General features: G+C 46.2%; 1 protein-coding gene across 7 annotated transcripts in view; it reads right to left on the reverse strand.

The window, feature by feature from the left end:
* mcf2l2 (MCF.2 cell line derived transforming sequence-like 2) overlaps positions 1-25,324 on the reverse strand; it is a 650,277-nt gene that overhangs the window by 41,254 nt on the left and 583,699 nt on the right. For 5 of the 7 annotated variants that reach the window (XM_072474222.1, XM_072474224.1, XM_072474227.1 and 2 more), the window contains 3 exons: positions 22,862-22,930; positions 18,756-18,830; positions 10,372-10,452 (listed from right to left, as the gene is read on the reverse strand). In XM_072474222.1, the coding sequence (XP_072330323.1) occupies positions 10,372-10,452; positions 18,756-18,830; positions 22,862-22,930 (225 nt within the window). The remainder of the gene's footprint in view (positions 1-10,371; positions 10,453-18,755; positions 18,831-22,861; positions 22,931-25,324) is intronic. The other 2 variants (XM_072474225.1, XM_072474228.1) reach the window with 2 other exon arrangements.

A 25,324-nucleotide genomic window follows, 5' to 3' on the forward strand; every position in this document is an offset into this window, starting at 1 on the left:
ACCAGCTCAGAGACACAGACTTCAGTGGGCTTAGCAGACAGGATTCTGGGTCACTTTCTACGGACCACCACACATCAGGGGGAGATAGGAAGGTCCCGGAATGTGCCCCATTGCTTCCTCCTCCCTAAAGGTTCACATGGGATGGATGGGCAGCTGGAGTGAGTGGCCTGCACCATGGTCTTGAAGCCCTCAGCCATGATCCTCATGAACTGAGCTATGCTTTGGAGTATGTCAGTCATGACTCTGACATCTCGCCCCAGGCTTTTCACTGCGGACTCCACCCTTACAGGTTTGGCCTGGGTGCCACTCAATGCTGGCAACATCTCCTGCGATTGAAGGCTTTGGGACCCCTCCATTTGGCCTTGCAGTTGCAGGAATGTCACTGACACCTCCTCCTGGTACTCCTAGATCTGCCTTTGCATCTCTAGCAGCTGAGGATCGAGTCCTAGGATGCAGGAGACCCTAGGAATGACCATACCTTCTGATTCCCACTTCCTGATACCGGTGTGTCTCACGGGCAGTGGGCCAAACAGGGTGATGCAACAACATCTGTGCCACCCAAAACTTGGCTGGGACCCTCCAGGTCCAGACCCTCCAGAGGACAGGCGCCAAGCGCATCTCAGGCAACAGGGCGTGGAAGGCAGCAGGCCTTCTTCACTTCTGATGTGCATCCTGGGAATACACTGAGGGGCAGCGGGAGGGCTTGCAAGATTAGTGTTTTAGAGATGGTTATACTTGGAGCATCAGCGTGAGATGTGTTGGAGTTCCCTGAGGCAATACAGAAATGGAGGAGAGTTGGGTGTCTATTCATCACGTGTGTTCCACCATGCCTCAGACTATTGAGTGCATGAGCTTCTCCGTTGGGAGAATGGCCAATCTTGTGGGGAGTGATAAGTTGCATCACTCTGAGTGGATGCAGGAATAGTGTGCTGAAATGCACAGAATGTATGACACTTTCTGTAGCATTAAGCGGTTTGTGGCACTGTTGGCATAACAATGCATGGAGAGGTTGCCAATTGCATCCCAGTTAGCGGTTCCCTCCAGTGACCCAGAGTGCTATCAAAGGACTATGGCTGTCACAGACGATGATGAGGGTGGGCACACGTCATGGGGTGCCATCATCATCTGTATCCTTGCCCTTCTGAGTGAGGGGCTATCCCTGCAGCAAAACCCAGTGATGGAGATTACTCCGGTGCATTAACACCGATGCAGCAACCAATGGAGGGATCTGCATTGGCACCTCTACAACGAGGAGGATTGGCACTGGCATCTCAATCTGCATGGAGCAGATTGCCTCCATGGGCACTACACTGTATGAGCAGCGTTGTTAATTGCACTTTCTGGGTCACTGGAATGTCATTTTCTGTGATTGTGTTCAGTAGTTTATTCAATAAACATGTTGTTGCTTACACCCAAACCTGTTTGTTTCAATTATGTGATGGCAGTAAACCCAATAAGGGATGATCCTTTGAAACAGAGATGAGGAGGAATTTCTTCAGCCAGAGGGTGGTGAATCTGTGGAACTCATTGCCGCAGGAGGCTGTGGAGGCCAAGTCATTGAGGCCAAGTCTTTAAGACGGAGATAGATAGGCTCTTGATTGTTAAGGGGATCAAGGGCTATGGGGAGCAGGCAGGAGAATGGGGATGAGAAACATATCCGTCATGATTGAATGGCGGAGCAGACGCAACGGGCTGAATGGCCTAATTCTGCTCCTATGTCTTTTGCTCTTATGGACTGTCACGGCTTCCTGGAGTGCCCTGTTTTGCTCTGATGATCTCTTCAGGCTTACAATCCCTCGCCAAGTGTCCCAGCGTTCTCAGTCCAAATGCTCAGGAATCTCTGCTCATGCAAAGACAACTGTGTGCCAATGCATGAGTGCCTCTCTTTGCTTCATTCTGCAGCTATAACTGGCTCCCCGCTACATTGATGCCATCTCCTCCTCATTGAGACCTATCATGGTTCCCATATATCCTTTCAAAAGAACTGGCCCCTATCAAGATGAGAAATGATTTGCTTACACCAATGATGCTGGTCCTGATGTCAAAACCTCACCATGGTTAATGGTAACATTCATCAATCACGATGGGCAGGAGACAGAATTTCTAGAATTATGGGCAAACTCCTAAAACAAAATTCAAGTTGGATAGGAACAGATATATATAAATTGGCAGGTTAGTTGGCTGCATCCTAATTCATAAATGTAGTTACATCTTTGTCTGTTGATATCCAAATGAGCAAAGATACTGGTGTCAGCCAATATATGAGCACTTTCATATGTCGGCTGATTCCATTAATCACTCTTAGCCGCTAAATAAGACAGCTATGTCCAGGTAATTTTGGACAATACCTAGGTCGCCAAACAACCTCAATGTTATAATGTTGTAGTGCGGCACTGTTAGCACTGTTGCTTCACAGCGCCAGGCACCCGGGTTCAATTCCCGGCTGGGTCACTGTCTGTGCGGAGTCTGCACGTTCTCCGCGTGTCTGCGTTTCCTCCGGGTGCTCTGGTTCCTTCCACAAGCCCTGAAAGACGTGCTTGTTAGGCGAATTGGACATTCTGAATTCTCCCTCAGTGTACCCGCTACAGTATGGCACGTACTGTAGCGACTCGGGGGTTTTCACAGTAACTTCATTGCAGTGTTAATGTAAGCCTACTTGTGACACTAATAAAGATTATTATTAACGTGACAGGATGCTTTTTCCCCTTTCCTAACCTACGAATTCTGCCGTAAGTTTTGGTGCCTCAAATACTACGCTTAGCTCAGTATAGATGGCGGAGGCAGCCATCTGTCATATTCAGCCAAGTAGCTGGGTCCCGCTTCCTGATCTCGCCACCAAAATATTTTCCCATTGACAATGCATTATTATGCAGCGGTGCTGTTCGATGGTGTGAAATTGTGAGCCTGCCTGGCTCCACTCACTGTACTACTATCCTTTTGAAATTCTGCCCCTGCTGTCCATCGGGTTACCTGATTCCTCAGTGAATGGGAACAGAATCCAGAATTCAGGGAAAAAGCAAAATACTGCAGATGCGGAAATCTGAAACAAAAACAGAAAATCCTGGGAAAATTCAGCACGTCTAGCAGCATCAATAGGGATGTGGTAATCATCACTGTTGTATATATTAGGAGATGTGTGGTAAGGCCCTGTACTACAGGTACGGGGGTAGTCCCTGCCTGCTGGCTCCGCCCAGTAGGCAGAGTATAAATATGTGTGCTCCCCATACAGCAGCCATTTCGCCAGCTGCTGTAGGAGGCCACACATCTTAGAGTAATAAAGCCTCAGTTGTATTCAACTCTCGTCTCTGTGCAATTGATCGTACATCAAGGGACTCCATCCTCTGAATAGCTTGCGATTCGCATTTCCATTGGGGGCGCTATTGATTCCACGATTCAGGACATGCTGGCGAGAATTGGAAGCAATCCCTGCACCAGCAGGCAGTATAGGGCAGCACGGTATCACAGTGGTTAGCACAGTGGCTTCACAGCGCCAGGGCCCCAGGTTCGATTCCTGCTTGGGTCATTGTCTGTGCGGAGTCTGCACGCTCTCCCCATGTCTGCAAGGGTTTCTTCCGGGTGCTCCGGTTTACTCGCACAAGTCCCGAAAGGCCATTTGGACATTCTGAATTCTCCCTCTGTGTACCCGACCAGGTACCGGAATGTGGCGACAAGGGGCTTTTCACAGTAACTTCATTGCGATGTAAGCCTACTTGTGACAACAAAGATTATTGATTAAAAATTAATGCCTGGGGCTGCAATTAGCGCTAGAGAGCGGGAGCTGTTTTTAAGCACTCCACTCACCACACACTCACTGCAGCCATGAAGATGACTCAGAGAAGACCTGCTCCCAGATTTTGGGAGTCCAAGGTAGACACACTGCTCAATGCCTATGAGGCGGGACACTCCCTTTTACCCAGGGATTCAAGCCTGCCCTCTTGAACAGCACCTGGGAGGTGGTGGCAGAGGCAGTCAGTACTGCTGGCCTCACCAGGAGGAGACAGCTCGTGAACCTGAGGGGTGGGGGTCACTGGTGAGGCCTCTGCCCTGAGAGGGACAGCGTACCTGGGAGGGTTCCAAAGGCCACGGTGCAGGTGTCCTCTGGTCGGAGTGAGCTCTGCTAATCCCCTGCAGTGTGGCTGCCCTTCTGAGGAGTGCCAACACCTGGTGATCCTCTGTCTGGGCTTGGCCAAGTCCATCTCCTTGCTGATACCACTGGGGTATGAGGGTTTCCAGGGGGGTGGGTCACTTCCAGGACAGTGTGCAGTCAGCAGTTTGAACAGCTAGGAGCCTGTAAGCAGCACCAAAGGGGTGCAAATAAATCCACCTACTGCAGCAATGGAGCTGAGCCAATCCACCCTGATCCTGAGCCCAAGGACATGGCGCCAAGTTGTTGTCCGTTACTGCCCACCCCCAGCAACCCTGACAATTTTTGAGAGTTTTTTTAGCCTCCCGCTCACCCTCAACAGTCATGGCGCCCAGGCCCCACTTGTAAATACTTGCACCAATTCGTGCCCGTGTGAGACTTCTGCCTAAGAGGGGCGGAGCATTGTGGAGGGGTGGAGCATGAAGTGTCCAACCCGCTAATGATATTTAAAGCCATACAAATGATGGTTTTGCATGAACCCACCACTGAGGGACCAGAGCATGGTGATGGAATCAGTACCAGGCACAAATTATGTATTTCTCATTGCGCCCAATCGCAATTCTCGCTGCCGGTGGCGGGAAGTGGGGAATTCACGCCCTCAACTTTATCCTGTCTCTAAAAAGCAGCTGGGGGTACTAGAACTCTGGGATTATGTGTTTTGAAGGAGCAATGTAAGGTTTCGGCAGCCATTAAATACTCTGTTAAGCAGACGAGCGCTGCAGTGTTTCACTGTTTATTAATGTACACTAGTAAGAAGCACAGTCCATTTTGGGGAATGTTTAGTAATTTCAGAACAAACTGCAGCGGTTTTCCTAATGACCTTGGGCTGGATTCTCCGATTTTGAGGCTATGTCCAGAGCATGTGTCCAGTCTTAGGACTAAAAAGTCCACCCGGTAGGGGGGCGCGCCACGTAAAGTCCTTACCTGCAGGTACGGATGGAGAATTACCAGGTCCGTGGGCGCGCCAGCCTCCGGCTGCGTGCGGACCCGGTCTGCCAGATGGTGCACCCCTGTACACTCCCTCGCCACCCCCGAACTACCCCCCACCAGTGCCCCTATCCCCCGCTGAAGCCCCCCACGGCCAGCGGAATGGCTCACCCTCCCCCCTTCACCCGACTGTGGTGGCGCTGGATACAATCCACAGCCGCCATGCAAGGTCCCCGAAAACTGTGGGCACGTGCGCCCCTCGCTGCCGGGAAGTCTGCCCTTTGGGGGCGGAGCATTGGGAGAGGGCCTCAGGTGACGTCCTGAGGCCATCTGAACGGCGTGCTGCGTACTCAGCGATTACGCTGTTTCTGAGGGGGCGGAGCATTCGGAAACAGTACCGCTCATGATTTCACCGTCAAAACGGATTCTCCAGCCAATCGCTGACCGCGATTTCGGCACCGGCAATCGGAATGCAACCCGTTGTCTTTAATCCAGCAGCAGCAACATCCCCAAAATGGCATGCTCCCAATGATTGGCACTCAATAAACTAGGCTGACTTTAGAAACCAAAGTCAAGTAGGTTGAAAACCAGGGATTTTTTGTTTATCAAGTGCCAGTTGATTACCAGTAGATGGCGCAGGCACACTTCCGAAAGGATTTTCTTTAGCTGGTAGTGTATATGTTTGGAAACTCGTCTATCTCAGTACTTACAGCAGAGTGAATTACTTTTTCTATTTCCCCCCAGTGGGATACAATAAACTGTATTTGTGATGCATATGAGCTGCATTATAAACCCTATCAACTTTGCTGCTGTTGCCAAAATATTGCTCAAGTATAAGAAGGATGGAATTCCAAAATGTATTATATTTGGGCAATTAAAATGTCCTTATGTATTGCCAACTAAGTATCTGGGAGTAATTGAAACAACACTGTGCTGTAATTTGGTGCACTAAGGTTATGCCCGAGAACTATTTAATTGGCCATTCATCTCATTGCTGTGAGAGCTTGCTGTGCAGAAATTGGCTCCCACATTTCTTGCATTGCAACAGTGGTCACACTTCAAATATACGTAATTAGCTGAAAAATGCTTTGGGATGGTCTGGGCCGTCATAATGTAAGTTTCTTTTCCCTTTCTCTGTTTGTTGTCAATGCAAAGAACGGTGAAGTTTCTTTTCAGCATTTCTATGCCGGACACATTCATCATTTGCCAAAGGTATCAAACAGATTAGTACCAGTCACAAAAGGAAATTCTTGACCCCTCTAAGCGGTCGATCTTTTTGTCAATACACATTTGCTGAGCGAAGATTTTGTACTCAGGATGGATTAATTGATCAGAAAGGCAAATTGCGCAGCGATGGATTTCATGGTGTCAGAGGTACTATAGGTTAGGAGGGCAGCAATATTTACATGAACTCGGTTTATCTCTTTACACTTGCTGCCGGAACTACTGAATGTCTGCCATATTTTCGGTTTCATATTTCCAGCATTTTGCTTTTGTTGTAACAATATTTAAAGGGCTGAGATAAGCATTGACACCGATGTCACAAAACCTGCTGTTACAAACCATTCCTTTTATTTTTAATTTATATTCCTCCTCTCCAATGATTGAATATTGACCTATGTGGGTTTGTCATTTTAGCCACCTTATCCATTCAAGGCAAATATCCATGGAATTTCCTTTGCGGATTGTGCTCATTCCATGTTACTTTTTGCAGGAAGAGGGTGAAGGAGAGAGAAACAAAGTAATGCAGGAGGCGAACAGTATCCACCTCACTTCAGAATATACATGCACCTCATTTCAGAATGTACATTCCATAATAGGATCATATATGATCCTGAGGGGATTTGACAGGGTGGGTGTGGAGGGGATGTTTCCTTTTGGAGAATCCTGAACTAGAGGTCACTGTTCAGAAATAAAGGGTCGCCCATTTGAAACGGAAATGAGGTGAAACTCTTTCACTCAGAGGGTTGTGAGTCTTTGGAACTCTCTTCCTGAAAAGGCGATGGAAGCAGTCTTGGCATACTTTTAAGCTAGAGGTGGACAGATTGTTGGTAAGCAAGGCAGTGATAGGATCATTTGTGACCAATAGCTCCATATTATGCATACTCTTCTGAGGAATAGTCTGGGAATTGAAACGTTAATTCTGTGTCTTTCCTAATAGATGCTGGTAGATCAGCTGAGTTTTATCAGCGTTCTCCATTATTGTTCAGTATTACACATGTTATTTCCTTAGATGCTGCCGCAATCCCTTCAATATTGGATAAGAAGATTCGCGGCGATTCTCCGGGGACCGGATTTCGGCGTCGACGCCCACTCGCCGCCCCCAAGCTGATCGTGATTTTAGGCGGAGGCTCGGAGAATCCCGCCCATGCTTTAGATGCCTGTACTGGGCAGGGGAAACTCTGCAATATGGTCCAGATAGGGTCACAAAGACTATATGACGATGTGCTGCATGCAGTGTGTCTTAGAGATGCAGTGAGCCTTTGCCTGAGGCCCCAGAGGTTGAAGAGGAGGTTGGCCAAAGGATTTAGGGAAATCAGCAAGAGCCACAGCAGCACCATGAAGAGAATGCAGAGGACAGCACATGGCAAACTGCAAGGAGCATTTATGACAACCTGATAAGGACCAACTTTCCAATGATTGACTTCTAATGACTGAGCTGATTAGCAGCTCTGAACCTCTTGGGGCCCTTTGGGATCAAGGTAGCACTTGTCTCAGTATAACTCCTGAAAGAAAGCTATTTTCAGCTGTGTCATGGGTGCTGCTGATGGCAGCTTGATCCTTATAGTCAGTCACAAATGGCTGGAATACATGGGTTTCCCCATTTAGACACTTTGAGGTATCTGTGGCAGCAGTTGAAACATCCACAGCAGAAGCTTTGAATATGTCCTGTGGGGGTTAGCTCTGCAGATTGGCTTGGAGCTGCCAAGTGTTTCCGAGTGAACTAGTGCTGCAAATAGATGAATAATTTTCCACAGATATGGGTAGCATACCCTTCCAATTAAACTTCATCTGCTGCAGTCTGGGAGATTGTACCCCACGAGGAGAGGGAGAAGAAACATAGCTTGTGTTCTCTAGAGTTTTGAAGAATGAAAGGTTATCACATTGAAACTTACAAAATCCTTCCAGGGTGTGACAGGGTAGATGGGGATAGAATGTTTCCCTGGCTGATGAGTCTAGAACCACAGGACACAGTCTCAGAATGAAGAATGAGAAGAGAAGGAATTTCTTCACTCAGAGGGTGGTGAACCTTTGGAGTTCTCTACCCCAGAAGGCTGTGGAATCTCGATCATTGAGCATATTCAAGACAGAAATTGATAGATTTCTTGGTTCCAATTACATCAAGGGATGTGGGGATAGTGGGGGAAAATGGCAGAGGTCCCCAACATCACAGATCTCAGTCTTCAGCCAATTCGACATACTTCATGTGATATCAAGAAACAGCTGAGGACTCTGGAGACTGCAAAGGCTATGGGCACTGATAATATTTCAGCAATAATGCTGGAGACGTGCTCCAGAACTTCCTGCGCCCCAAGCCAAGCTGTTTCAATGCAGCTACAACGCTGGCATCTACCCAGCAATGTGGAGAATTGTCCAGGTGTGTCCTGTACACAGAAAGCGTGACAAATCCAACCCATCCAATTACCGCCCCATCAGTCTACTCTCTATCATCAGTAAAATGATGGAAGGGATCATCAACAGTGGCACTTGATAGCAGTGAAATAACCAGCTAACTGACACTCAGTTTGGGTTTCATCAGGGTCACTCAACTCCTGACCTCATTACAGCATTGGTTAAACATTGGGGTGGGTTTAGCACAGTGGGCTAAACAGCTGGCTTGTAATGCAGAACATGGCCAGCAGCGCGGGTTCAATTCCCGTACCGGCCTCCCTGAATAGGCGACGGAATGTGGCGACTAGGGGCTTTTCACAGTAACTTCATTGAAGCCTACTTGTGACAATAAGCGATTATTATTATTATTATTATTACATGGGCAAACGAGCCGAACTCCAGTGGTGAGGTGAGAGTGACTGCCCTTGACATCAAGGCAACATTTGACAAAATGTGACATCATGGAGCCCTAGCTAAACTGAGGTCAATGAGAATTAGAGGAAATCTTTCTACTGGTTGGAGTCATAACTGGCATAAAAGAAGACGATTATGGTTGGAGGTCAAAAGTCTCAGTTACAGGGCGGCATGTGGTGCAGTGGATAGCACTGGGACTGTGGCGCTGAGGACCCGGGTTTGAATGCTGGCCCTGTATCACTGTCCGTGTGGGGTTTGCACATTCTCTCCATGTCTGCATGGGTTTCACCCCCACAACCCAAAGATGTACAAGGTAGGTGGAATGGCCATGCTAAATTGCCCCTTTATTGGAAAAAAAATAATTGGGTACGCTACATTTTTTTTTTAAGGTTCAGTTACACTAAATCATTGCAGGAGTTCCTCAGGGTTGTGTCCTAGGCCCAACCATCTTCAGCTGCTTAATCAATGACCTTCCTTCCAACATAAGGTCAGATGTGGCGATGTTCGTTGATGATTGCATAATATTCAGTGCCATTCATCAGAAATTGAAGCAGTCTATGTACAAATAAAGCAAACTCTGGGTAATATCCAGGCTTGGGTTGAGAAGTGGAAAGTAACATTAGTGCCACAAAGTGCCAGGCAATGAACATCTCCTACAAGAAAGAATCTAACCAATGCGTCTTGACATTCAATGGCATTACCATCGCTGAATCTTCCACAATCAACATCATGGGGGTTACCACTGACCAAATCTGAACAAAAGGCAATGAAGTCAATGGAAACAATGAATGGAGCTCTGCAGAAGCAAGCACTGCAGGGGACTATTTAGAGATGCCCATGTTAACCAGATTGTGAGGTATACAGGGCAGCATCTTCGAAGGTCTAGACTGAGGAAATTCAGTTAACTCTCTCCTGGGGGTTTAAGAATCTTTCCGCCAGTATCAATGAAGAGGCTGCTTTCCTTCACAGCAACATTACTGAGAGGCAATTTCATGCAGAAGCCTTCAAATTTTAAAAGGTTGCCTTGTTTTGTGTCATCCTGGAGCTTAGCACCTTGCGAAGATTGCCACCTTCATTCCAAGGGGATAACACAAGCTTGGCACAACAATAAAAATCTCACGCTACAGGTGCTCAGGAGGAGAGAAGTGTTAAAATAGGCAAAGAATGCCTATTAATGACCTCTGTATGTTTTAAAATGCAAAATGCAACATTCCCTTCAAATCAACAGTTTCACTATTAAGCAAAGTAAATAAATGCTCATCATCCTGCTTTACCTGTCTGGGAAATTGATCTTTTTACATAACTGGTGGTGCTGTTACGCTTGCTTGCAATCATGAAAGGATCTGGAAGCGAATCTGCAAGAAATTGATTATTTTTATTAGTATAAAGCTGACGTTTATCAAGGACTGCTGGAAAGAAAATGAGAACAATGAACTTCAAGTTTGGCACAAAGAAGCACATCCTTGCAAAATGTGGACTCTGTGGTACAAATCCTTCATGTTATACGTGCTAATTTATGCCACCTTGTTACTGATAAATAAAACATTTAAAATAAAATGGACACGTGTTAATTGACTTAAATATTTTACATTTCACATGGTCCATGCTTTAACTTTTACATATGAAAAAATTGCTACTTAAGTTTCAAAAGCTGGTTTCCAATTTTACTATGTAAAAGAGAAATGACAGTTTATTTCGCAAATACTGACTGTAGCCCAAATTGGTAATCAGTAATAGTTTATTACTTAATACAGTCCTGCAATTCAGGAGACCATTGCTATTCAGAAATTAATAATCCCACTTTGTAATACTTGATAAGTGAAATATGTTTAAAATTGTAACCAGATATCATAAAGGATATAAAGCTGTGGTGACTTTTAAAGTTTAAGCTTGTTTATATTTCTTTTTTAAATAAATTTAGAGTATCCAATTTATTTTTCCCAATTAACAGGCAATTTACCTTGGCCAATCCACCTACATTGCACATCTTTTGGGTTGTGGGGACGAAACCCACGCAAACACAGGGAGAATGTGCCAACTCCACACGGACAGTGACCCAGAGCCGGGATCGAACCTGGGACCTCGGCGCCATGAGGCCGCAGTGCTAACCACTTGCGCCACCGTGCTGCCCTGCTTGTTTATATTTCTGATTGATTTACTAATCCCTCAACCACTACAACACAATAATAATTTATAAACTGGTTCTGGATGTATTTTGACTGATGTAAGAGGACTGGCTCAAAGAAGCTCATGAAGAACGATTAATTGACACAATAAAGCTGCCAAAATACATAATTTATGTAGAAAATATTGAATAAAGGTGTGGCAAAGCGATGGGCTCTTGCACATATTAGTAAAATGTCCTTTTAAAATTTCTGATATGGACAGAAAATGCAGGTTGTGTAGTAACATTGACACTATATTAACACACAGTTAATGTGCTAGTAAATAAAACATGGGTGATAAATACATGGCTTTCTGCAAACATTTGTTAATATAAAGACTAAAAGTACATACAAAGGTTGGACCTCCGGTCACATGACTTACAGTTCCATTGCATTATTCCAGTAGAACATCACTTAAAGAAGTAAATAAAGTGAAACAATATCAGTGATTATACTAATCACTGATCTCTCCACTCGATCACTGTAGGCATTTTTCACTAATGTTCTTACTTGTTCATATTTAATTAGTTTTCTGTGCATATTTTGATGAATATTTCTGGCTTCGCTTTTGCATTTTATTTATTAATCCCTTTCCCTCCATCTCAGGTTGAATAACAAACAAGATGTTCCCGGATATTGGATGAGACAATCTCTAGTAAGTGAGCAAGAGCCACTTAAGGTACTTAACCCACCAGATTTTATTTTTGGCAGATTGCAAATGAAAATGTTCAGCAACACAAAGCTGCTAAAAATTAACCCGAACATTGAAAGCCTACATTTGGGGCTGAATTTGTGTCTCGGTGTGGAAGCGCGTTTTGGTGTGCCGCCAGACTGTTCTTGTTTGCAGGGAAATCGATTTTCACACGTGGGTCAGGTGTGCAGTTTATGAGCTGTGAAAGTGTGTAGGTCAGGTCTTCCTGAGCCCCAGTTGTTAAAGAACATGCAAAAAATGTAATGATTCTATTAATTTTGGGAAAGGTTCTTCCTCCAGTTTAACTGCTGGCTTTCACTGCTATTGTTTGCTTTTTCCTTCAGCTCTTGAGGCGGAACTGTGAAGTTCAAACTGGCTACAGTCATCAACAATGCAGCTCCAGGACTTCCGGTTGCAGCGATGCGGAGCTAAGCCGCACATTTCGGCGGCTCCCGCTAGAACGGACTTTTGGGCTCTCCAGAGGAGCCCCAACGGAAATTTTTTGATGACTTCCCATGTGGGAAGGTGAGAGCAAGGTCCCCCTTCCATACTGTATGGAGTGGACCAGAAGTGGAGCGGTAACAAAAGCGGCTTTGGAGCAACAAAAGAAACGAGGGAGAAAAAACAAGATGGCGGAGATCGAGCAGCATGGGGGCCGGAGCAGCAGGAGTTTCTCAGGCGCTGCGTGGAGGAGCTTAAAAAAGAGGTGCTGGCGCCACTGCTGACGGCGATCGAGGGGCTGAAGGAGACCCAGAAGGCCCAAGAGGTAGAAATCCGAGAGGTGCGGGAAAAAGTCACCGAGAACGAGGACGAGATCTTGGGCTTGGCGGTGAAGATGGAGGCGCACGAGGCGCTGCACAAGAGGTGGGCCGAAAGATTCGAGGACCTGGAGAACAGGTCGAGGAGGAAGAATCTCTGGATTCTGGGTCTCCCCGAAGGAGTGGAGGGAGCTGATGCCGGGACGTATGTGAGCACGATGCTCCATTCGCTGATGTGTGCGGCGGCCTCTCCGAGTTCCCTGGAGCTAGATGGGGCTCACTGAGTCCTGGCGAGGAGACCCAAGGCCAACGAGCCGCCAAGGGCGGTAGTGGTGAGGTTTCATCGTTTCGTGGATAGAGAGTGTGTCCTGAGATGGGCCAAGAAGGAGGGGAGCAGTAGATGGGAGAATGCGGTGATCCGAATCTACCAGGACTGGAGCGCGGAGGTGGCAAAGAAGAGAGCTGGTTTTAATCGGGCCAAGGCGGTGCTGCATAGGAAGGGGGTGAGATTCGGAATGCTGCAGTCAGCGTGACTGTGGGTCACATTTCGGGATCGAACCACTACTTTGAAATGCCTGAAGAGACTTGGACCTTTATCCAAACTGAAAAATTGGACTCGAACTGAGGGTCTGTGGTTGTGGGGGGGGGGGGGGGGATGTCGATGGTATATAGGGTTTTTCAATATGCGTAAGGAATGTTCCACGGGTGGGGCGATGGATGGGGATGGGGGAAGAGATTTGATGGGGAAACTGTGGGGAATGTGGGCGCCGGTGCTGGAGGGAGGGGAGGCCCGGGGATGGGGGAATTGGGATAAGGCCGCAACAGGAGCTGTGCCACAGGGGGCGGGGCTGGCTCAGGAAAGCGCGGGCTTTTTCCCGCGTTAGGGAAGGGCGGAGGGGGGGGGATGGAGGAGCGCAAGGAGGAGGGGGGATTTCCACACGGGGGGGGGGGGTCAACGAGAAGGCGGGGGAAGCCGGGGTCAGCAGGTGTCAGCTGACTTACGGAAGTGTTATGGGGGGAGCAAAAGAGCTAGATTCGGATCTAGCGGGGGGGAGGGGGAAGGGGGATGGGGGGAGAGGGGGGGAAAATAGGGTTGCTGTTTCATTGGCCGAGGGGAACTGAAAAAGGAAGAGGTGGTCGGGGCGGGGGTTCCCCGTCTGGGGGACTGGTGGGTGAGGGAGGCGCGGGCACGGGACTGGCCTAAAACAGGAGATGGCTAGTCGGAAGGGGGGTGGGGGTGGGAAGCCCCCCAATCCGGCTGATAACGTGGAATGTGAGGGGCCTGAATGGGCCGGTTAAGAGGGCCCGAGTGTTCCCGCACTTAAAGGGACTAAAGGCAGACGTGGTCATGCTTCAGGAGACACATTTGAAGGTGGCAGGCCAGGTCAGGTTAAGAAAGGGATGGGTAGGACAGGTATTCCATTCGGGGCTGGATGCGAAGAATAGAGGGGTGGCAATATTGGTGGGGAAGCGGGTGTCATTTGAGGCCAAGAACATAGTAGTGGACAATGGAGGTCGATACGTGATGGTGAGCGGTAGGTTGCAGGGGACGTGGGTGGTATTGGTAAATGTATAGGCCCCGAACTGGGACGATGCTGGATTTATGAAGTGTATGTTGGGGCGCATTCCTGACCTGGAGGTAGGAAGCTTGATAATGGGGGGGGGGGGGGGATTTTAACACGGTGTTGGACCCAGCATTAGATCGTTCCAGATCTAGGACCGGGAAGAGGCCGGCTGCGGCCAAGGTGCTCAGGGGGTTTAAGGACCAGATGGGGGGAGTGGATCCGCGGAGATTCGCCAGGCCTCTGGCCAGAGAATTTTCTTTTTTCTCCCACGTACACAAAGCCTACTCCCGGATAGATTTTTTTGTTCTGAGCAGGGCGCTGATCCCGAAAGTGGAGGGAACGGAGTACTCGGCCATAGCTATCTCAGACTACGCCCCGCACTGGGTGGAACTGGAGTTGGGAGAGGAGAGGGACCAACGCCCGTTGTGGCGTTTGCATGTGGGATTACTGGCAGATGAGGAGGTGTGCGGGAGTGTACGGGGGTGCATTGAAAGGTATTTGGAGGCCAACGACAACGGGGAGGTGCAGGTGGGGTAGTTTGGGAGGCGCTGAAGGCGGTGGTCAGGGGAGAGTTAATCTCCATCAGGGCTCACAGGGAGAAGAGAGAGGGCAGGGAAAGGGAGAGGTTAGTGGGGAAGATTTTAAGGGTGGACAGGAGATATGCAGAGGCCCTGAAGAGGGACTACTTAGGGAGCGGCGAAGTCTCCAGACAGAATTCGACCTGTTGACCACAGGGAAGGCAGAGGCACAGTGGAGGAAAGCACAGGGGGCGACGTATGAGTATGGGGAGAAGGCGAGCCGGATGCTGGCACATCAGCTCCGTAAGAGGATGGCAGCGAGAGAGATAGGTGGAGTCAAGGATGGAAGAGGAACTACGGTGCGGATGCGGTGAAAGTAAATGAGGCATTTAAGGCCTTCTATGAGGAGCTGTACAGATCCCAGCCCCCAGCGGGGGAAGAGGGGATGCGACGATTTTTGGACCAACTGAGGTTCCCGAGGGTGGAGGAGCAGGAGGTGGCTGGTTTGGGGGCACCAATTGGGTTGGAGGAACTGATTAAAGGACTGGGGAGCATGCAGGCGGGGAAGGCCCCGGGACCTGATGGGTTCCCGGTTGAGTTCTACAGGAAGTTCGTAGACCTGTTAGCCCCGTTGCTGGTGAGGACTTTCAATGAGGCAAGGGAGGGGGGGACCCTGCTCCCGACAATGTCTAAGGCGATGATCTCTTTGATCCTAAAGCGGGATAAGGACCCACTGCAATGTTGGTCGTATAGGCCGATTTCGCTCCTTAACGTGGATGCTAAGTTTCTGGCAAAAGTGCTGGTTACGAGGATTGAGGACTGTGTCCCGGGGGTGATTCATGAGGACCAGACGGGATTTGTAAAGGGCAGGCAGCTAAACACCAATGTGCGGAGGCTCCTAAACGTGATAATGATACCATCGGTGGAGGGAGAGGCGGAGATAGTGGCGGCTATGGACGCGGAGAAGGCCTTTGACCGAGTGGAGTGGGAGTATCTTTGGGAAGTGTTGCGGAGGTTTGGGTTTGGGGAGGGGTTTATCAGTTGGGTTAAGCTCCTATATAGAGCCCCGGTGGCGAGTGTGGTTACGAATCGGCGGAGATCGGAGTATTTTCGGCTGTATCGAGGTTCGAGGCAGGGGTGCCCCCTGTCCCCCCTGTTGTTTGCATTCGCAATTGAACCTTTGCCCATGGCATTAAGGGAGTCCAGGAAATGGAAGGGGGTGGTCCGAGGGGGAGAGGAGCATCGAGTGTCGCTGTATGCAGATGACCTGTTGCTGTATGTGGTGGATCCTGTGGAGGGGATGGTGGAGGTCATGCAAATCCTAAGGGAGTTTGGGGACTTCTCGGGCTATAAGCTCAATGTAGGGAAAAGTGAGCTCTTCGTGGTGCATCCAGGGGACCAGGTAAGAGGGATAGACGACCTACCATTGAGGAGGGCGGAAAGGAGCTTTCGGTACTTGGGGATCCAAATAGCTAGGAGTTGGGGGGCCCTGCATAAACTTAATTTGACGCGGCTGGTGGAGCAGATGGAGGAGGACTTCAAACGATGGGACATGTTGCCACTCTCACTAGCGGACATAGTACAGTCGATTAAAATGATGGTCCTCCCAAGGTTTCTTTTTGTGTTCCAGTGCCTTCCAATTATGGTCACCAAGGCCTTTTTTAAGAGGGTAGGCAGGAGTATTATGGGTTTTGTGTGGGCAAACAAGACCCCGAGGGTAAGGAGGGGGCCTCTGGAGCGTAGTAGAGATAGAGGAGGGCTGGCGTTGCCGAATCTGGGTGGCTACTATTGGACAGCCAACGTGGCGATGATCCGTAAGTGGGTGATGGAGGGAGAGGGGACGGCATGGAAGAGGCTGGAGATTGCGTCCTGCAAAGGAACGAGCCTGGGGGCGCTGGTGATGGCACCGCTGCCGCTTTCGCCGACAAGGTACACCACGAGTCCGGTGGTGGCGGCAACGCTAAAGATCTGGGGGTAGTGGAGACGACACAAGGGTGCGATGGGAGCCTCGGTGTGGTCCCCGATCAGAGATAACCATCGGTTTGTCCCAGGAAGGATGGACGGGGGGTTTCAGAGCTGGCATCGGGCAGGGATCAGAAGGATGGGGGACCTGTTTATCGATGGGACGTTTGCGAGCCTAGGGGCGCTGGAGGAGAAGTTTGGGTTACCCGCGGGAAATGCGTTCAGGTGCATGCAAGTGAGGGCGTTTGTGAGGGAATTCCCGTTGCTCCCGGCACAGGTGATTCAGGACAGGGTGATTTTGGGTGTATGGTTCGGAGAGGGCATGGTGTCGGCGATATATCAGGAGATGAAAGAAGAGGAGGAGGCTCTGGTAGAGGAGCTGAAGGGCAAATGGGAGGAGGAGTTGGGGGAGGAGATTGAAGAGGGTCTGTGGGCTGATGCCTTAAGTAGGGTTAATTCCTCTTCCTCGTGTGCCAGGCTCAGCCTGATACAGTTTAAGGTTATTCACAGAGTGCATATGACAGGGGCGAGGCTGAGTAGGTTCTTTGGGGTGGAGGACAGATGTGGAAGGTGCTCAGGAAGCCCGGCGAATCACGCCCATATGTTCTGGTCGTGCCCGGCACTGGATGGGTTCTGGAGGGGTGTTGCGAGGACTATTTCTAAGGTGGTGAAAGTCCAGGTCAAGCCAAGTTGGGGGCTAGCACTATTTGGAGTGGCGGACGAGCCGGGAGTGCAGGAGGCGAAAGAGGCCGGTATCCTGGCCTTTGTGTCCCTGGTAGCCCGGCGGAAGATCTTGTTAGTGTGGAAAGATGCGAAGCCCCCCAGTGTGGAAGCCTGGATAAACGACAAGGCAGGGTTCATCAAGCTGGAGAGGATAAAGTTTGCCTTGAGAGGGTCTGCGCAGGGGTTCTACAGGCGGTGGCAACCGTTCCTAGACTATCTCGCGGAGCGTTAGATGGAGGTCGGTCAGCAGCAGCAGCAACCCAGGGAGGGGCGGGGGGGGCGTTTCTTTCGCGGGGGGGTGGGTAGAAGGGTGGGCGGGGAAAGGGTTTTTTCCTAGGGGCACTTGAGAAAGGAAAAACATAAACATATGGGAAAGTCAATATGTGCGGGAGGAACCTATTGTACAAAGTTCTGTATTATGTTGGATTGATATGTTTATGTCTTGCTCTGTGACTTTTCTTTACTTTTTGTTATGGGGGGGGGGGTTTGAATGGTTGAAAATTTTTCTTGAAAAATTCTGAATAAACATATTTAAAAAAACAAAACAATGCAGCTCCAAGGTTATTCAACAGGACATGCACAGAAATTCCCACTTGAGCGTTGACTGTAAATACGGTATGGGGGAGGGGCGGGAAATGGATTGGACTCCAATATTCTCCTGCAATTCTGAATTCAATTTAACTGTCCGACTGCATGTTGCATTGTGATGGGGCACTATAAACAGTCTAACTATTTCAAAAATGTAGTCTGAAACAGTATCACAAACATCAAATGCACAGTCACAAATACCCGACACACAGTCACAAACACCTGAAGCACAATCACAGACATGCTATAGTCAACTCCTATGATGTGGAGATGCCGGCGTTGGACTGGGGTGAGCACAGTAAGAAGTCTTACAACACCAGGTTAAAGTCCAACTGGTTTGTTTCGATATCACTAGCTTTCGGAGCGCTGCTCCTTCCTCAGGTGAATGAAGAGGTATGTTCCAGAAACATATACATAGACAGATTCAAAGATGCCAGACAATGCTTGGAATGCGAGCATTAGCAGGTGATTAAATCTTTACAGATCCGGATCTGTAGCTAGTGATATCGAAACAAACCTGTTGGACTTTAACCTGGTGTTGTAACACTTCTTACTGTGCTCAACTCCTATGACATGGTTACGGCACACAATGAAATGAAAAGCATCTCCTGAAATAAGAACAGACACGCTCTTTTGTTTAGCAAACCACATTGCAGCATGCACTTCCCCACATCAAATGCAGCTGTACCTTCAAACCCCAGTGGAGTTGGGTCACTCTTTATTTCATATCTCTTAGCTTTAACATCTGGCCCAGACAGTGATCCTGTTGCAGAGGCAGGAAAACATATTAAGAACAGCCAAAGATATCTCCAGGTTCAGTTAATATAAATAGCAGCATTGTCAGATATACAACCTGGAACTCAGAAAGTATTTAAACAAAATGCAGTACATTGAGATTAATTTAGTCCTTAGAGAAGTTTTAGCTAAGGTATTGATTAGTGGTAGAATGCTTCTTATTGTTAAAAAAAAAGCTGAAAAAGCAAATACTTCAATGCAAGCCACATCAACAGAAGTATATGAATTGCTGTGAACAAGAATTCTCTTTTGAATTCATGCACTGCTATGGCCCATACTATCATTGATCTGTTACTGCTTAAAAGGGACACCTTAATGAAGAACAGGTTTGAAGTACCCCATCAGAAAAAATATTTTATCCTCAAATTCTGAAAACCCTCACCGATGAAAGTCATAATTTTTCTTCCTATTTTTCTTTTGGAATTTTAGTTTATTTATGTTTTTATCCACCACTACTTTTCTTAATTGATGCCTAACGCACCAAACAAAATGAATTGCAGACCTCTGGCACAGCGTCTGATGCCACATAGATCGGGAAATTTGTTTTGCAGAAAACCTGGCACAAGGAGGATGGCATTTGCAAGGTACAGCTAGAGGTGAAGGCCAGAGGCTCATTGGAAAATGGACTTTGGGCATCACCGACATAATACTAGGGAGTTGCAGTGTTAGTCCACAGGTAACTACTTGGAGGAGTTTGGGGTTTGGGCGATGAGTGAGAAATGGATGTTCGGAAGACAGAGTATTGCTGTAGAGGCAGGAGGAGCATTCCTGCTCAAATTAGCTGGCAGTAAGGGAAGTTTAAAAACAATGAAATTACCTATTTTTCAGTTTCTTCCAGTGGTCTTTTTAGGACTGCTGGCTAGGCTGCTGTAAACCCACAAAAACTGATACAAATTTAGCATCAGGATCCTGAAGCAGACAATGAATCTCTGTTCACAATATTCAAGATGCCCAATGCATGTTTTAGGTGGGTGCTCTTGGATATTAGAGAAAGGGATCAGGTGTGAGGAATCATGCTTGGAAATTAGTCCACCCAACTCCTATTTTTCAGCTAGAAATAGGGAATAATGAAGCTAATTTTTTTCCCATAGATTGACTGGAAGGAAGTGGAAAATTGTATGAGGGTGATTATATTTTGCCCTCTGCTTTGCTATCATTCTTGGGATCCTTATCGTGTTTTCTTCTGTGAAGGCAGATATAAAATACTTATTCAAGATCTTGGCTATTTCCTTGTTTACCATGATTAATTCCCTAGTCTCATTAAGAGACCAACTTTCACTTTAGCTATATTTTTCCTTTTAAATAAGTGTAGAGGCTTTTACTGTCTGTTTTTATACTTCTTGCTAGTTTTCTCTCATTCTCTGATTTCTCCCTCTTTTTTTGTCATCCATTGTGGGTTTAAAAAAAACATTTTCTCAATTTTCTGGCCTACCACTAATCTTTGCAGCATTGCACATCTTTTCGTTCAATATGATACCACCCTTAACTTCCTTATAGTTAGCCACAAGTGGTGCATCCTTCTCATAGACTTTCTTTCTCAAGTAAGTTTCTTGTGAGTTATGAATTACCTCCTTAACTGTTTGTCATGTCTTCACTATCATCTTATCTTTTAAACTATTTCCCATTTCACTTCAGCCGTCTTTGTCTCCAGACCCTGGTTATTGCCTTCATTTAAATTCAAGATATTTGTTTCAGACCCAAATTTCTCACCCTCAAATTGAATGTGAAATTTTATCATGTTATGATCACTCTTACCTAAAGGATCTTTTACTACAAAATCACGAATTAATACTGTCTCTTTATATGTCACCAGGTTGAAAATTGTCTGTTTCCTGGTTGATTGCAGACATTGTTCTAAGAAACTCTTGCAGATACAATCTATGAATCCATTCATAGGAATGCTTCCTTTACCAATTTGATTTGTGCAATCTATATGAAAATTAAAACCTCCCATGATTATTGCAGTATCTTTCTTAAAAGCCCTCATTATTTCTTGATTTGCATTCCATCCTTATTTTTTTCTTTTTTTAAATTTAAAGTTCCCAATTCATTTTTTTTCTAACTAAGGGGCAATGTAGCGTGGCCAATCCACCTAGCCTGCACATTTTTGGGTTGTGGGGGCAAAACCCACGCAAACTCAGGGAGAATGTGCAAACTCCACACAGACAGTGACCCAGAGCCGGGATCGAGCCTGGGACCTCGGTGCCGTGAGGCAGCAGGGCTAACCCTTCGCGCCACCGTGCTGCCCTTCCATCCTAATGTGTACCTATTATCACTCTGATCATCGATTTTTTTCCTTTTTCTATTTCTTGTCTTTTATTTCTTAAATGTTTTACCTGTGAGACATGACCAGAGTTGTGCCCTGTAGTTTGTGTAGAGATCTGTGTGTCTATGTTGTCTATCTAGCAACTCAGTTTTGATTAAATAAAATGTCTAACCACATACCAGCAGATTACATGTCAAACTTTGTATACCATGTAATCGTATAGTTGTGGGATATATCGATATTCTAACAGCATTGTGGATGAAACCTCACCACATGGACTGCAGCGGTTCAAGAAGGCAGTCCACCACTACCTTATCAGGGGTAATTAGGGATGAGCAATAAATGCTGGCTTAGCCAGCGATTCGCACATTCTTGTGAAAGAATTTTTAATAAGTGCCCCAAATTTCTGGTAAATATGTCACTGAAATAGTAACCACCACATTTAGTTATGATGTAAATTCACTTTACAAGTACCTTTCAGTATGCAGTCATTGTGCTAATGTCACAATATAGAATGAAATAAGCTGATAATTGCAATTATATAAGTGAACAAGTGAGGAATCAGTTAGTTACAAAGAGAATTACTGATAATACAACATTTAAGCACAGTTTATACTGAGAATACCAATATGAAATCAAGTTAATATGTAATTCAGATTTGAAGATCCAAATGTGAAGAATGTACCAAGGTAGCTTATCTAAGCCAAGTGAAAGGTTGGAGTGGTACAATTAGTTTATGGGGAGAGTGGAATGTGGCTGACAGTGTTTGTTCAGGCTCACACAGAAGAATGGCTACTTGGGTTGGGTACCAGAAGGCTGCTAATATCTATGGAACTGTACCTGAGCATTTTTAGGATAGCAGGCAAGAGAAGGGGGGAAACAAACAGAGCACAAGTAAATTTTAAATGACTGTAGGCTGCAATTTAATTAATAATGCAACCTGAGCCACGCTGGATTAATTCCAAATGACCTCTAGAATAATCTGATGAATGCCATGATAATAAACAATTTGAATTCTTCCTTTTCTCCCCAAATTACCCCTTTATTGTGATTATATATACCTAATTTCAATTGATGAAACAGAAATTGCAGCAATATTTGTGCAATATTCAGAAAATATATAATTTATCAGAGGCCTGTTTGTTGTATTTTTCATATCTATTTTCATTTTTTCCCCCTCTTTTAAGTATATCACTGTACACTTGGCTCCAATTTAAAAGATGGCCCATTCATAGAATTCTCACAACACAAAAGGAGGCTATTTGACCTGTCCAACGTGTGGTGGCTAAGGTTCTAGGCCATGGACCAGGAATAGCATATCTGACAGCATTTGTTTGTCACCAACAAATGAGAAGTCAAACTGGGTTGGAAGGAAACATATCATAGTGATTTTCCTCACAATACAGATATCTTATGGTTATCTACTGCTCATCCACTATCCCAGTTGACAATCGGTGACATTGCTAATTGTATCAGCTGGACTGGAACAGCAGAGACTAGAATACGATCCTCAAACCTCTGAGCTGCTCAAGGTGATGGCTTACGATAGGGATTTATTATGGCAGCTTTCTCCCATGTAAATATGATTGCAAATCAAGATCAAGGAGTTCTGACGTTTTCTTCTGTGAAATATGCAGGAAGTATGGAAGTATAACACCCCCTGTTGCTATCATCGAATTTAGTCAAAGCTGGGAATAGAGTAGAATGGAATGGTAGTTACAATGTACGTTTACCTCGCGAAGCACTGATAGAGGAAGCTAAGGAAATGCGACGAATTACAGTTGGCTCCTTAGACTGTGATTCTGGGAATACAGAAAATCAATGCATGTAAAGGTTAGAAAAGAGACCTCAAAGAGCAGCAGGAAAGTAATGGTCAAACACTGCTCAGATACAGTACATAAAAGAAGAATGCTCTGCTTGTGCTTCTTTCTACAATTGATTTATAAAATACAATCTTTCCTTCAAGACATTTTTATTTTCTCAAGCATATGCTCTTATTCTTAAACCCCATATTGTACGGCTTTTTCTTTCTGCCACTTGAAACCTACTTCACGCAGGTACAGAGAGGTGTTGTGCTCTTCATTATTTTGCTTTAACGGAGGTGAATTCAGTTGAACTGTATTTACATAGCAAAATAATGAATAATGTTGGAACTGCTGTTTGCAAGCTTTAGACTCTCCACATGAGCTGCACTGAATGGTCAGAATTGTTTTCCATTTAATAAAGAAAACAAAAGATGGAGCTATTAAATATGATGGCAAGCATTAAGTAGAAAACACACAACAAAGAGCAATAGACTAAATTGGGCTTTCATTGCTCTCTAATCTGTATTCTGTTTATATGGCATGAATGAAGATAATTAAATCATTATGCTCCTATATAAGCCTATTTGCATATCTATTTACTTTGTATTGCGTGTCAATAAAGTGTAATTTAATTATCAGCAAGCCGTTTCTCATTTCGCTCCAGAGATTAGAGAAAGCTGCCTTTCAAACACTGTTTTTGATTTCAGTTCCAAATATTACTAGGATACTGTGGATAGGACATAAACACATGAGAAAATCTTATTTCGTCTTTGCTGTGTTCTGAGGCTGCAGTTGTGGATATAGTAGGTTTCAGTGATGAGCTCCTCAGTGAAGTAGCGATGTGAAGATGAGAGTGTTTCAGGGGGCATGTTTGAATAATATGACTGGTCAATGTGTCTGAGATGTTACAGACACAACAAACCTCTCCTGAGCCCTGGGCCCCTTTAAATAATTTACGGTTCTCATCATTAACCTGCACTCCTACCTTCTCCTTTAGCTTTGATTTCTAATTTTCCACACAACTGAACCCCTCCTCCTCCCCGCCCCACTATTTAGTTTGAAGCCCTATCTCCAGCCCTAGCTATGCAATTCGCCAGGACTCTGGTCCCAGTATGATTTAGATGAAGACCGTCCCATCGGAACAGATCCCCACTTCTCCAGTACTCATGCCAATGTCCCATGAAATCAAACCCATTTCTCCCACAGCAACCATTGAGCCACACATTTACCTCTTTAACCTTATTGATCGTGTGCCAATCAGCTCGTGGCTCAGTAGTAATCCGGAAATTATTGCCTTTATAGTTTTGCTTTTTAATTTAGCATTTTTATTTAAATGGTAAAAAAATAAAATAATATGGTTTAATTGAAATTGTTCTTCTGCCAGTTTAAGAAAGAGAGTTCACAAATGGTCTAAAAATAATCTCGTCTAGCCGCTAATGGGTTTGTCCATCTTTGCAGTCACCTGCAAAGCACTTTCTGATCCTTGCCTGCAGATTACATTCAATTCTGGAAAATCACATTACTGTGTAAATCCATAAGTACTTTTCACATACTTATTGGGAAAGGTCCAAAGGACTGTTATTACCTGCAGAACAGAACGCTCCCAAGAGCCACACATCATGATAATGGTTCTGAAAATGGGTAATGTATGGCTTTTCCTCAGGGCAGTGCTTTAAGGGCAGTACTCCCATGCCTACACTGGTCCTGAAGTACTTCCCTAGCTCAAAGCTGCTGAAGGGATTCCTGCCATTAAGACAGAACCTAGAAGGTCAATGAGGAAATGCTGGGGCTGCTGCTCCAGAAAATCTGCCGTGATCCAAAGATTGGAATGAGGCCAAGACCAAGGTTTTTAGCTGCTGTCTCTTGGATTGTAGGGCAGGGCAGCTATGAGGCTATCTTCTTCCATTGGGTATTTACTGCCACTCCTTGACGTTCATTCCCAATTTCTATATTGCCTCAGGGAATGGTAGTAAGTGTGGAAGAAAGCATGAAATCTGCCGTGACTCCAGACCTCCCTAATCCTGCCTCCGCTACCATACAGCATGCCAGGAAAGGAATGAGCAGTGGGAGTCCGGGTGCGGTAGTTGTTGGGAGGAATACACTTGTCTGCCGAATGCCGCAACAGACTCCATTTTCCATTGTTTTACTGTGATGCCAACTGATGTTTAAGAATCCCTCCATAAAGAAGAAGCACAGCCCAGAAGGAGATAGTTCAGCCCATCATGTCAGTGCTGCCAAAAATGAGCTATCCAGCCTAATTCCATTTTCAAGCCCTTGGCCTATCATCCTGTAGATTATGGCACTTCAAGTGCATATCTAACTATATTTTAAATGCAGTGAGGTTTTCAGTTTTATCACCCTTTCAGGCAATGATTTCCAGACCCCCAGTTT

This window comes from Scyliorhinus torazame, chromosome 14 (genome assembly GCF_047496885.1).
Source record: "Scyliorhinus torazame isolate Kashiwa2021f chromosome 14, sScyTor2.1, whole genome shotgun sequence".
NCBI lineage: Eukaryota > Metazoa > Chordata > Chondrichthyes > Carcharhiniformes > Scyliorhinidae > Scyliorhinus > Scyliorhinus torazame.